This window comes from Mobula hypostoma, chromosome 28, assembly GCF_963921235.1.
Source record: "Mobula hypostoma chromosome 28, sMobHyp1.1, whole genome shotgun sequence".
Lineage (NCBI taxonomy): Eukaryota > Metazoa > Chordata > Chondrichthyes > Myliobatiformes > Myliobatidae > Mobula > Mobula hypostoma.
This window is the reverse complement of record NC_086124.1, coordinates 32,555,307-32,568,117: the sequence shown is the minus strand read 5'-3', so window position 1 is coordinate 32,568,117 and position 12,811 is coordinate 32,555,307. Positions and strand designations below refer to the sequence as shown.

Genomic DNA, 12,811 nt, shown 5'->3' with positions numbered 1-12,811 from the left:
TACTCCTAGTGAGGCTTCACTAGTGCTGTGTAAAGCCTTAGCATTACATCCTTGCTTTTATATTCTAGTCCTCTAGAGAGAATGCTAACGTTACATTTGCCTTCCTCATTACTGAGTCCCAAGTCCCTTTGCCCTTCAGAGTTCTGAATTTCCTCCCATTCAGAAAAATAGTCTACGTCTTTATTCCTACTACCAAAGTGCATGACCCGACACTGTATTCCATTTGCCACCTTTTTCCCCATTCTCCCAGTCTATGCTTCCTTAACACTACCTGCCCCTCCACCTGTCACTGAGGTTGGCTGGAGCCCCCCCCCACCGGCTCCCCTGCCAATGGTGGAGTAACTGTGGGCATAAGCTGCCCTTCTGCAAAGGGCGATCCCACTGTTCCCAGCCCTGGTGGGGCAAGGGGGAATGGGCTGATTTGTCCCGGCCATGGAGTGCAGTGCCAAGAGGGACAGGGATCGATATTCCTCTGGTTTGGGGGGGGGGGGCTGCTTTGGGTTCTGTCACTCACCCTCACCAGTGCCTTATCAAGTCAAGTCAAGTCACCTTCAACCATAACTACTGGTACAGAACATAGACAGCGTTTTTCAGGACCATGGTGCTACATGAAACAATATGAAAACTACATTGAATTACGCAAGAAAAAACACAGAAACTACACGAGACTACAGACCTATCCAGGACTGCATAAAGTGCACGAAACAGTGCAGGCACTACAATAAATAATAAGACAGTAGGCACAGTAGAGGGTATAGTAGGTTGGTGTGAAGCCAGGCTGTGGGTATTGAGGAGTCTGATGGCTTGGGGGAAGAAACTGTTACATAGTCTGGTCATGAGAGCCCGAGTACTTCGGTGCCTTTTGCCAGATGGCAGGAGGGAGAAGAGTTTGTATGAGGGGTGTGTGGGGTCCTTCACAATGCTGTTTGCTTTGCGGATGCAGCGTGTGGTGTAAATGTCTGAGATGGCGGGAAGAGAGACCCCGATAATCTTCTCGGCTGCAGGGTCTTACGATCCGAGACGGTGCAATTATGGGGAGAGCATTCCCTCAGGTTGGGCTGTGGACCAGGAGTAGGTTCCTAAGGTGATATTTCCCGGTGGCCTCCCATTTCAATTCGACTTGCCACTCCCATTCCAACGTGTCAGTCCCTGGCCTCTCAGGTTGGAGGAGCAACGCCTCGTGTTCCGTCTGGGTAGCCTCCAAACTGTAGGCATGAACGTTGTTTTCTCCAGCTTCTGGTAATTTCTCCCCCACCCACCCCTCATCCTTTCCCTTTCCATTCCCCATTCTAGTTTGCTGCTTACCCCTTCTCCTCACCTGCCCATCACCCCTCCCGGTTCACCACCTCCTTCCCTTTCTCCCGTGGTCCACTCTCCTCTCCTTCCCCTCCTGCCTCCAGCTTCTTGTGCCGGCTTCTGGCCCCCTGCTTGTCCAGTCCTGATTAAGGGTCTCAGCCCAAAACGTTGGCTGTTTACTTCCCAGTAGAGATGCTGCCTGACCTGTTGAGTTCCTCCAGTGTTTTTTTGTGTGTATGTTATTTTAGTGGATTCTGTAGACCGCCTGAGTGCTCAGGGTGTCGGGTACACCGTGTCTTGTGGGTTTAATTGCTCTCTGAGAGGACGGCGTGAGGCACAATGAGCCGTTGGTGAAGGAGTTCCCCCTGTGCTGTGGGACGAGAGTGAGACTCTGGTGCGCTGAACTCCCACCAAGGTTTGTTGCTCTCTGTCCAGCAGCACACCGACCGCGCTCTCCCCAGAGCCGGCCGTGCCCCCTCTCCCCAGCACCAACTGTTCTGTCTTCTCCCTGTGTCCGCAGAGTCCAAGGAGTACTTCGATCGGTACTGCCCGCCGGTCACTGCGCAGGTCAACCACCCCTGTGTCGCTGCCTCAGTCCTGGAGCGTGCCGCCATCGAGCTCAGTGCCGTCCAGGAGTGGGACGTGGAGTGGAACGGCCAGGGCTTGGCGTCCCGCCTGTCACCGGAGGTGGGTCCAAATCTGATTGTGGCACATACTCTCTGTAGGGGTGCGGGGCGATGGGAGCCATCGATTTTTTTTTTCCCCCCATGTCAGAGGGATTTGGGGTACCGGGACCCAGCTCTTCCACCACCTCCCAATAGGCAGGTGGGGCAACAGGACCCAGCGGTCCCCCTGGTAAGAGAGATGTGTGGCAATGGGACCCAGCTATTCACCCACCTCTCCGTAGGGGCGTGGGGCACTGGATCTCAGCAGTTTCCCCTTTTTCTGGGGACTGTTTCCTTTGATTCCTAAAGCTGTTTTTTTTTGTAATTCCCCTGGGTCCCCGTGACCTCAGGACTACAGAGCCCGCAAGTGCCAGCGGCTACAGAGACGGGTCCGGGAACAGTTTCAGCGCTGCGTCCAGCACGGACCCGGGGCAGCGAGCCACTCGACCTCGGACCTGGCCCAGCTCCTGCAGTCCTACGGCACCGGCCTGGCCGGCACAGAGATGAAGGGCTCCCGCTTCACCCACACTGAGAGGTTCACCTTCACCCAGGTAGGAAAGCGACGCTGCCAGAATTCCCCGGGGAAAAGTTTCTGGGAACCCCCAGCTGATCCACACTCACTCCTCTGACAGACCTGAACTTCTGCTGTAACGTTGGAGATAATGGGATTTTCCCCGCCATTGTGTGTGGCTCGGGTGGGTAATGGGAATGGGAGTTGGTTTATTATTGTCGTGGGTACCAAGTGCAAAGCTGGTCTGGCATACTGTTCACACAGATCAGATCATTACACAGTGGATTGAGGGAGACCAAGGGAAAACAATAACAGAGTGCAGAATAAAGTGTCACAGTTACAGAGAAAGGGCAGTGCAGGCAGACAATAAGCTGCAAGGGTCACGACGAGGTAGATTGTGAGGTCAAGAGCCCATCTAATCGTACTGGGGGCCGTTCAATAGTCTGATAACGGAAGCTGGTGAGCCAGATAACATTCCCTTCCGTTCCCCAAACCTGGATGCAGCTTCCAGCTACTTGACGTTACAACCAACAGTCCCTGCCTCTGTCAGCACTAGTAGACTCCAGCGCTTTTGGATGAAGACTTAGCTTTCCGGGCCAGAATTCCTCGTGAGCCATTGAGTGCCCCCTGGAAGCTCGGGCACTGGATGATAGACTATTGGCCTGAGTCACACACTGCACACCACCCTTGTCTCTCCTCCTCTCCGGGAACCATCGAGAACAGGTACAATTCAATTTAATTTCCTCTCCTCAAGCTCCTATGGTTCTTGGGTGCCCCTTGTTAAGCCGTCATGACCCCCTCATCGGCTGGTCCGCCGGGAGGATAGTCAGCTGGGGGGGCGGAAAAGAGGGAATGTCTGGGGTGGGGGGTGTGGTCTTTGATACTGGCTGTTCACCGAGGGAGTGAGAAGCGTAGACAGCGTCTATGGAGGGGTGACTGCTTCCTGTGATGTGCTGAGGTGTGTCCACGACTCTCTGCGTTTTCGTGCGGTCATGGGCGGAGCAGTTGCGGTACGGGGCTGTGATAGGATACTTGCAATGGTGCATCGATAGAGATTGGTAAAGATTAACGGGGACATGCAAAACTTCTTCAGCCTCCCGAGGACGTGAGAGGCTTTGGTGAGATTTCTTAGCCGTGACCTCTGGACCAGGACGGGCTGTTGCTGATGTTCGCTCCTGGCAAATTGAAGGTCTGGACCCTCTCGACCTCAGCGCCATTGATGTCGACAGGAGTCAATTGCCCCTCCTTTAAAGGTCTCCTTGGTTAGAGCCAGGAATAGGTGGCTGCCGCCAGTAATAGATCCGTCTGCCTGTGGAGTGGACATCCACCAAGCTGCTGGGCTCGCAGCAGATGTGGGTGGGAAAATGGTGGTGGTGAGGGGGTGGTTTAATTAGGATTAGTGAATGGCATTGCACTTTGTAAGTCTAAGGTAATTGAGACCCTCCATGGTCAGGGTCAACCGTGGATGTTGTATTCCAACGGTCTGCGTGATAAGCAAGCCAGGGCAGTACGATATGGAAAGCAAACTCCCCCTCTCCACCCATCTGATGAACCCAAAGGAACGGCAGAGGCCGATACACATTGGCACCAGCGGTGTCGCGGGAGCTGCCAGTCAGCATTGAGCTCAACGTCGGACTGCCTTGGGGACTGCAGCTCTGGTTTTTCCCTTGATGTTTACTCCCGAAGGCTTCCCCGTGAGTCGGTATAGCCACAAGGCAGTGGAGGTTTGAGATCAGAATTTTTCCTCCTAGACGAGCGGCCAACCCAGGCTGATGAGCCCCATCTGCCTGAAGCGACTGGTTTTAAGGCACCAGTAACCCGCCTTTGCCCCTTCCCCTGTCAGTAGAAACGTTTCCGCCGGGCTTAGTAGCTAAACCACATGTGAAGACTGGGAGCAGGACTTGGTTGTCAGAGGCTGCTTGAGATGCACGCCATTGGGAGCATTTAATAGGTAGCGGGATCTTATCCCCAATACCACTCCCGGCTACGCTAACCTTAAGGAACCATGTGAGGGAAAGGTACACAGTTAATGGCCGGGCCCATGGGAGTGCTGATGTCCTGGGAGGACTTGGGCTCCAGGTCCACACCTCCTGAAGGGGGACGTGCAAGCAGATATAGAACAGCAAAGATGATCTTGGAGATCCAGAAGTTCCTCTGTCATCAAGAATGAAGCGTAAAACCTGTTGCTTGCAGATGTTTACAAGAACAGAAAATGAACAAAGGAAAACGGTGAAGTGTTCAAGGGGAGCATGAGGGGAAGTTTCACTCAGAGGCTGGTGAGAGTGTGGAATGAGCTGCCAGCACAATTGGTGGATGCGATTCTGATTTCATTGTTTAAACGAAGTTTGGGTTGTACATGTGGGAGGTGTATGGAGGGCTATGTTCCAGGTGCACGTCGGTAGGATGAGGCAGTTTAAATGGTTTGCCAGGGAATAGATGGGCTGAAGAGCCTACTTCTGTGCTGTACTTTTCTATGACTAAAACGGTAAAGAAGTGGTCATCTTCTGCAGAAAGCAGCTCAAACTAAATGGGTAAACAATGATAATAATTAACCTCTAAAATAGCCAGACTCCAGAGTTGCAGAGGAGGACTAAGAAGCTTCCAGAAAAATTCAGAAGCAGCTATACTATACAATTACTGGAACATTCACTGAACAATTACACATATGTAGTTTCAATAGTTCCATTTAATATCAGAGAACGTACGCAATATACAACTTGAAATTCTTGTTCTTCACAGACATCCACGGAAACAGAAGAGCGCCCCAAAGAATGAGGGACAGTAAAAACGTTAGAAACCTAAAGCCCCCCTCGTTCCTCCCCTGCACAGTCAGCAGCAAAGCATGAACTCTCCCCCACTTATTTCAGCGAAAAGCATCAGCACCCACCACCCACCACGCAATCAATAGTAAAGCCCCCAAGGGAGATCGTGCAGTACAGAAAAGATGATTGTTCTCCCGACAATTCAATGTGCCACAGGCAGGATCACTTCTGCTGCAGGGTCAGACGCCGTAGATTCTTTGCAAAATTTGCTTTTCCACCCGATTTCGTGTGATAGTCAACATCCTACACTACAAAATGTTAGCCTATATCGCGAGCAGTTGCAGGCCCAGGACTGAACCCCGTGGCATTCAGCTCACCAACCAGAGAGACACCCGCTCGTTCCAACGCAGTTCTGGCAGTGCCAGGCAGCGTTCATCCGGGCTGGCACGGTGGCTGGCCAGTCGCTTCTTGGGGAACAGATATCAGCAAGTCACCTCCTCTCACTTCCTCCCCACAACAGGAGGCCGAAACCGCGTTCCGTTCGATGGATGCAGTCCGCCCGTCCTCGAAGGAGTCAGAAGAGGTGAGTGTGCGTCTGGTGGAACCTCTCCTGGTCAGTTTAAACTCTGTTCTTGCATGCCATTCAGACAGATCAGACCGTTTGAGGAAGAACCAGGGAAAGCGGTGACAGAATGCAGAATAGAGTGTAACAGTTACAGAGGAAGCACGGTGCAGGCAGACAGTGAAGAAGGGCAAGGGCCACGGTAGACTGTGAGACGGAGTCCATCTTGTCCTCGAGCCTGGTGGGACGAGCTTTCAGGCTTTTCTACCTTTTGCCCGGTGGGAGAGGGGAGAAGAGAGAATGTCTGGGGTGGGTGGGGTCTTTGATTGTGCTGGCTGCTTCAGTGGGAAGTGTGGACAGAGCCCGTGGAGGGGGGAGCTGGTTTCCGTGATGTGCTGAGCTCGTCCACAACTCCCTGCCATTTCTTGTGGTCGCAGTTGCTGTACCAGGCACGGGTGGAGATGAGAGAATATCTGGGACAGTGAAGTGTTTTGATCATGTTGACAGACCATCAGTCTCGGCCCCTCAGCATGGACGGTCCAGTGTTGGCAGACCGTCAGTCTCGGCCCCTCAGCATGGACGGTCCAGTGTTGGCAGACCGTCAGTCTCGGCCCCTCAGCATGGACGGTCCAGTGTTGGACAGATCGTCAGTCTCGGCCCCTCGGGATGGACGGTCCAGTGTTGGACAGACAGTCAGTCTCAGTCTCGGCCCCTCGGGATGGACGGTCCAGTGTTGGCAGACCGTCAGTCTCGGCCCCTCGGGATGGACGGTCCAGTGTTGGACAGACCGTCAGTCTCGGCCCCTCGGGATGGACGGTCCAGTGTTGGACAGATCGTCAGTCTCGGCCCCTCGGGATGGACGGTCCAGTGTTGGACAGACAGTCAGTCTCAGTCTCGGCCCCTCGGGATGGACGGTCCAGTGTTGGCAGACCATCAGTCTCGGCCCCTCGGGATGGACGGTCCAGTGTTGGACAGACCGTCAGTCTCGGCCCCTCGGGATGGACGGTCCAGTGTTGGACAGACAGTCAGTCTCGGTCTCTCGGGATGGACGGTCCAGTGTTGAACGGACAGTTAGTCTCGGCCCCTCGGGATGGACAGTGCAGTGCTAAATGGACAGTTAGTCTCAGTCTTGAACCCCTGGGGATGGACGGTCCAGTGTTGGACAGACAGTGAGTCTCAGTCTCTCTGTGGAGCGGACGGTCAGCATCAGATGCCCGGTCAGTCACTGTCCCTGTGTTTGCCCCCCCACCCCAGGGTGTGCGTGCTCAGCAGGAGGAGGAGGTGAAGGCCTGCGAGCAGCAGCTGGAGGAGGTGTCACTACGTCTGGAGGAAGTGTCGGGGGACGTGAAGCATCTGCTGGTCACCGTCGCTCAGGTAGGGGGGTACAGGACGATCCGAGGGCTGCCGCCCATCCCCGCACTTCCACGACCCGTGAGGCTGCGGGAGGGAGGGGGCGAGCCGCTGTGGTCTGTGGGGGAGGGGATCCCAGTATTTACAGTCAGTGATACAGCACAGAGCTCGGCCCTTCAGCCCAGCTGAGCCATGCTGACCACACCACCCTCCCTGCTCGTCCTAGTTGCCAACATTTGTCCCATTATTTTGTACACCTCTATCAAATCTCCCTTCATTCTCCTACGCTCTACGGAAAAAAGTCATCACCTATTCAACCTCTCCCTATAACTCAGATCCTCAAGTCCTGGCAAATTTGTCTCTGTACTCTTTCAAACTTATTGACATCTTTCCTGTAGGTTGGAGACCAAAATCGCGCACAATACTCCAAATTAGGCCTTGCCATGAAGTCTTACTTTGACTTATGAAGGCCAATGTGCCAAAAGCTTTCTTTATGACCCTGTCTACCTGTGACACCACTTCCAAGGAATTACAGACCTGTATTCCCAGATCCCTCTGTTCTACTGCGCTCCTCGGTGCCCTGCCGTTCACAGTGTAATATCTACCTTGTTCTGTCCTCCCAACGTGTACCCCTCACAGTTGCCTGCATTAACCTATCCGTAACCTAATTAAGCTCTCGAATATTGAAAGGCCGAGATAGAATGGATGTGGAGAGGATGTCTCCGATCGTGGGGGAGTCTGGGATCGGAGGGCTCAACCTCAGAATAGAGGGACATCCATTTAGAATGGAGATGAGGAGGAATTTCTTTAGCCAGAGGGTGGTGAATGCATAGAAATCGTTGCCACAGACGACTGTGGAGACCATCATTGGGTTTATTTAAGGCAGGGACTGATAGATTCTTGATTAGTCAGGACATGAAGGGATGGGGGAGAACGCGGAGATTGGGGCCCAGGGGGAATTGGATCAGCTGTGAAGAAATAGCTAAACAGACTCGATGGGCCAAATGGCCTAATTCTGCTCCTATATCTTCTGCTCTTAAACTCCATCTGCCATTTTGCAGCCCATTTTTTTCCAGCTGGTCCAGATCCCGCTACAAGCTCTGATCGTCTTCCTCAGCGTCCACTACACCCCCAATCATTCACTAGGCTCATGGGCCTGTGTCTGTGCTCTCGCGATCTGCGCAATTCTCTTTTTTTAGATTATGAGAACACTCAGTCCTCTTTTCTTGTCATTTAGAAATGCATACATGCATTAAGAAATGTTACAATGTTTCTCCAGAGTGATATCACAGAAGACAGGACAAACCAAAGACTAACACTGACAAAACCACGTAATTATAACATATAGTTACAGCAGTGCAAAGCAATACCATAATTTGATGAAGAACAAACCATGGGCACGGTAAGTAAAGTCTCAAAGTTCCCGAGTCCCCGATAGCAGGCAGCAAAAGGGAGAAACTCCCTGCCATAAACCTCCAGGCACCGTCAACTTGCCGATGCCTTGGAAGCAGCCGACCACAGCCGACTCTGAGTCCATCCATCCAAAAACTTCAAGCTTCCGACCAGCTTCTCCGATACAGCCTCCCGGGCGCCATCCTCTGCCGAGCGCCTTCGACCTCGCCCCGGCCGCTGAAACAAGCAAAGCCGAGAGTTTCGGGGCCTTCTGCTCCGGAGATTCCGGTTACCACACAGTAGCAGCGGCAGCGAAGCGGGCATTTCAGACGTTTTCCAGATGTTCCTCCGTACTGTCACGTCCGTCTCCATCAAATCAGGATTGTGCACGGTCCCCTACGTGACAGATAACAGACATCACCACCGAAGTGGCCGCGCGCCCTGTCATCTTCTCTTCCTCCTTCCCCCAAGGTTATAAATGTCAAGTACGTAATATTATGGTGATGGGGGTAAATTCAACAATGATGTGCGAGGCAGATGTTTTTGAAACACAAAGAGCAATGGGTGCCTGGAATTTGCTGCCAGAGTCTCTTCGCTGATGAACAGGGCGCAGACGGATCATGTACAGGCAGATGAGATTCATTGGAGTGATGGATCACGTGAAGGCAGATGAGATTTGATTGAACGCCACATCGAGTTGAAGAGCTGAGGAACCTTTTCCTGTGCCATACTGCTCCGCGTCACGGAGACTGGCTTGGGCCCCAGACCCGGACCCAGCTCCAGCTCCGTGGGTGACTGCAAACAGCCAGGCAGGATGCACGCAGCCCCCTCCGCGGTCACGGAAACGTACCCTTGTTTCCTTTGCCCATCCAGCTTGCCCCCCACCCTCTCCTCGTTGAATCTAAGTGAGGTTTGTTATCACCGACGTGTCGTGAAATTTGTTGTTTTGCAGCAACACTGCTGTGCGATATATAAAATCTGCTAAAAATTACGATAAAAATAAATACAAAGATTAAATAATCAGTGCGAGAAAAGAGCAGAATAGTGAGGCAATGTTCACGGACCCGATGGCAGAGGGGAAGAGGGTGGGTCTTTGGGTCTTCATTACTACCTCCTCCCTGATGAGAAGGGGGCGTGACCCGGGTGGTGGGGGTTCTTAACGATGGATGCCGCCTTCTTGAGGCGTTGCATCCTGAGGATGGTGGGGAAGCTCGTGCCCGTGGTGGAGCAGGCTGAGTTTACACCTTTCTGTGGCTTATTTCGATCCTGTGCAGCGGCCCCTCCGTACCAGACAGTAATGCAGCCAGTCAGAATGCTCTCCGCGGTACAGCTGTAGAAATTTGCTCGGCTTTGGTCGCAGGCCAGATCTCCTCAGAACTCCTGATGAAATGTAGCCGCTCTCATAATTGCATCGACGTGTTGGGCCCAGGATAGATCTTCAGAGATGTTGACCCCCCCCCCCGCCCCCCGACAGGAACTTTAAACTGCTCACCCTTTCCACTGCTGGACCCTCGATGAGGACTGGTCCCACGACTTCCCCCTTCCTGACTTCCACAGTCAATTCGATACCACGTTAAACCGAACCTCACCATCCTCTGCATAATCCATGGCCCCCAGGCATTGTTCCCCCAGAGATCCGAAGGCACACTACAACAAAAATTGAAAAGGATAAGCAGAACTCGGATCCACGGCACCCACTACATCACCATGTGCCAGTTTCCAACTGCCTACAATCGAGGAAAAGCTTTGCTACAGTGGAGGAACTACCGCACGGAACATCCCCCCAAACATACAGGATCGACCTCTGGCAACAAACAGAAGCCAGAGCCCCACCAAACACTACAGTGCAAGACCCCACAGAAATGTCACCAGACGGGGCACTGCTTGACAGACGGAAGCGGTGCCCTCTCAACAGAGCGAGAGCGGGAGTTTGTAGGACGGGAGACAATGTGGTGAAGTGGGGTTTAAAGACCAGCGAATCCTGTGAGTGTGGCGAAAGGGTGCAGAACATCGAATACGTTCTGCGCAACTGCCCACTCTCACCTGATGTAGCTGACACTGACCTGCTCAACCCCAACCAAACACCACGAGAGTGGCTGGCTGTCTGGTGTGACAAGCTATGATGATAATGATCCCTGCTCAACCATGAGCCTCCTAAACGGCTCTTTAGAAGCTGTCCTCTGCTGGGAAGGCTCGTGTCCGTGATGGGGCTGGCCGGGTTTGGACCCCTCTTTCTCCAGCCAGACAGTGATGCAACCAGTCAGAGTGGTCGACATTTGCCGGTCCTGGTGTGGAAGGTTCAGGGATCACCTCTCCGGGACGTTCCCCACCCCCCCAGCCGTGGGAGAAGGGCTTGGTTTGATGGGGTGAGGTGGTGAAGGTTGCTGTGCAAGGCCGACCCCCCCCCCCAGGTGGGGGTGGGAGGCAGTGAGGGGGTGGGCGTGGGGTTTGCGGGTCTGTGTTGCGTCCCTGTGTGACGCTGGCCCCCTCTCCCCCCATCACCCATCAGGTGCGGGAGGGGGTGAGCGCGTTCTGTGGTTTGACAGGGCGGTCCAGGGACAGCTCTGCGTATGCCAGCTGCCTCCCGCCCACCAGATACTGGAGGGGGTGGGTGATCTGGGGTCGGGTGGGGGGGGGACAGGTTGGGCTCGGGTGGGGAGCAGGTTGGGCTTACGGGGATGGGGGAGGGAGAGGTTGGTTTGGTGAGACGGGAAGGTTGCTGTGAAACTTCACCCCTGTTGTAAGTGAGGAAACAGATTTGGTAGGTCTCAAAGGCAAGGACTCTGGACACAGTCTTGGTAGAAGGTTTTATATACAGAAGGCAAACGTGGGAAGATGGCAACACGCACACAATTCACAGTAGTGGGATCAGCAATAAAACACACACAGACAATTAATAAAATTGCGTGGGAACAAAGTACATTCACACACACGCGTTCACACACACGCGTGCACACACACTCACACGCGCACACGCACATGCACACAGACACACACACACACACACAGTCAATACGATACCCGACACCCCTTGACTCTGTGCGGGCACGGATGTTAAGATATTAGGGACGATACCCCCACCTCGAACCCTATTCAATGCACAACTCACCAACGGCAGGGTGGTCCCTCGGAGGTAGCGAAAGAGGAAGGGTCAAGCACATGTGGCTTCCTTTACAGTGAGCAGGGCTGATGAGTCCAGCCCAGGTGATTCACAGGGAGGCCAGTGGCTCAGTGCCAGCAGGGTTAAGCTGATTACAAAGGCCAGTCGCCAGAGGTCAAGTACAAGGCCAATTAAAGGGGCCAATGGTTAGGTGTGCATTGATGGACGAGGAGAGGTCAAACCTTGATTGGCAGGTGGCGTATCTTTCGACCAGGTAAATGGGCAGTGTCGTCACGTGACAGTCACGACCCCTCCAATACAGCCCCCCTCAACTCACCCGGTGCCAGGGGGGTGGGGGGATGAGTGTTCTAGAATCGGGGGAGGTGCTGCGGTGGGTGGGAGCAGGTTGGGCTTGTGGAGGGGAGCAGGATGGGCTTGAGGGGATAGAGGGGGAAGAGAGAGGTTGTTTTGGTGGGAGGAGAAGGTTACTGTGTAATGCTAGTCCCCTCCCTCCCACTCGTGAGGTGCGGTAAGGGATGGGTGTGGTGGGGAGGGGAACAGGTTGGGTGGGGGGGAGAGAGAGGTTAGGTTGGTGGGAGGAGAAGGTTACTGTGTAATGCCGGCCCCCTCCCTCCCACCTGCGAGGTGCGGTAAGGGATGGGTGTGGTGGGGGAGGAACAGGTTGGGTGGGGGAGAGAGAGGTTGGTTTGGCGGGATGAGAAGGTTACTGTGTAATGCTGGCCCCCTCCCTTCCACTCATCGGGTGTGGGAAGGGATGGGTGTTCTGGGGGGGTGGAGGGCTGGTGGGAGGGAACAGAGAGGTTGGTGTGGTGGGACGAGAAGATTTCTGTGTAACTCCAGCCCCCTCTCTCCCATTCACCGGGTGCAGGAAGGGATGGGTGTTTCTGGGGTCAAGGGGGTTTCTGGTGGGGGGGGGACAGGTTGGGGGGGTGGTTGGTTTGGTGGGACGAGAAGATTTCTGTGTAACTCCAGCCCCCTCTCTCCCATTCACTGGGTGCGGGAAGGGATGGGTGTTTCTGGGGTCGGGGGGGTTTCTGGTGGGGGGGGACAGGTTGGGGGGGGGAGTGGTTGGTTTGGTGGGACGAGAAGATTTCTGTGTAACTCCAGCCCCCTCTCTCCCATTCACTGGGTGCGGGAAGGGATGGGTGTTTC

The 12,811-nt window shown here is 54.1% G+C and overlaps 1 protein-coding gene across 2 annotated transcripts in view; it reads left to right on the top strand.

Annotated features, from left to right (window-relative positions):
- ccdc22 (coiled-coil domain containing 22) overlaps positions 1-12,811 on the top strand; it is a 36,586-nt gene that overhangs the window by 6,093 nt on the left and 17,682 nt on the right. For both annotated transcript variants that reach the window (XM_063034770.1, XM_063034769.1), the window contains exons 6-9: positions 1,817-1,983; positions 2,312-2,512; positions 5,755-5,817; positions 7,051-7,170. In XM_063034770.1, coding sequence (XP_062890840.1) covers positions 1,817-1,983; positions 2,312-2,512; positions 5,755-5,817; positions 7,051-7,170 — 551 coding nt within the window. The remainder of the gene's footprint in view (positions 1-1,816; positions 1,984-2,311; positions 2,513-5,754; positions 5,818-7,050; positions 7,171-12,811) is intronic.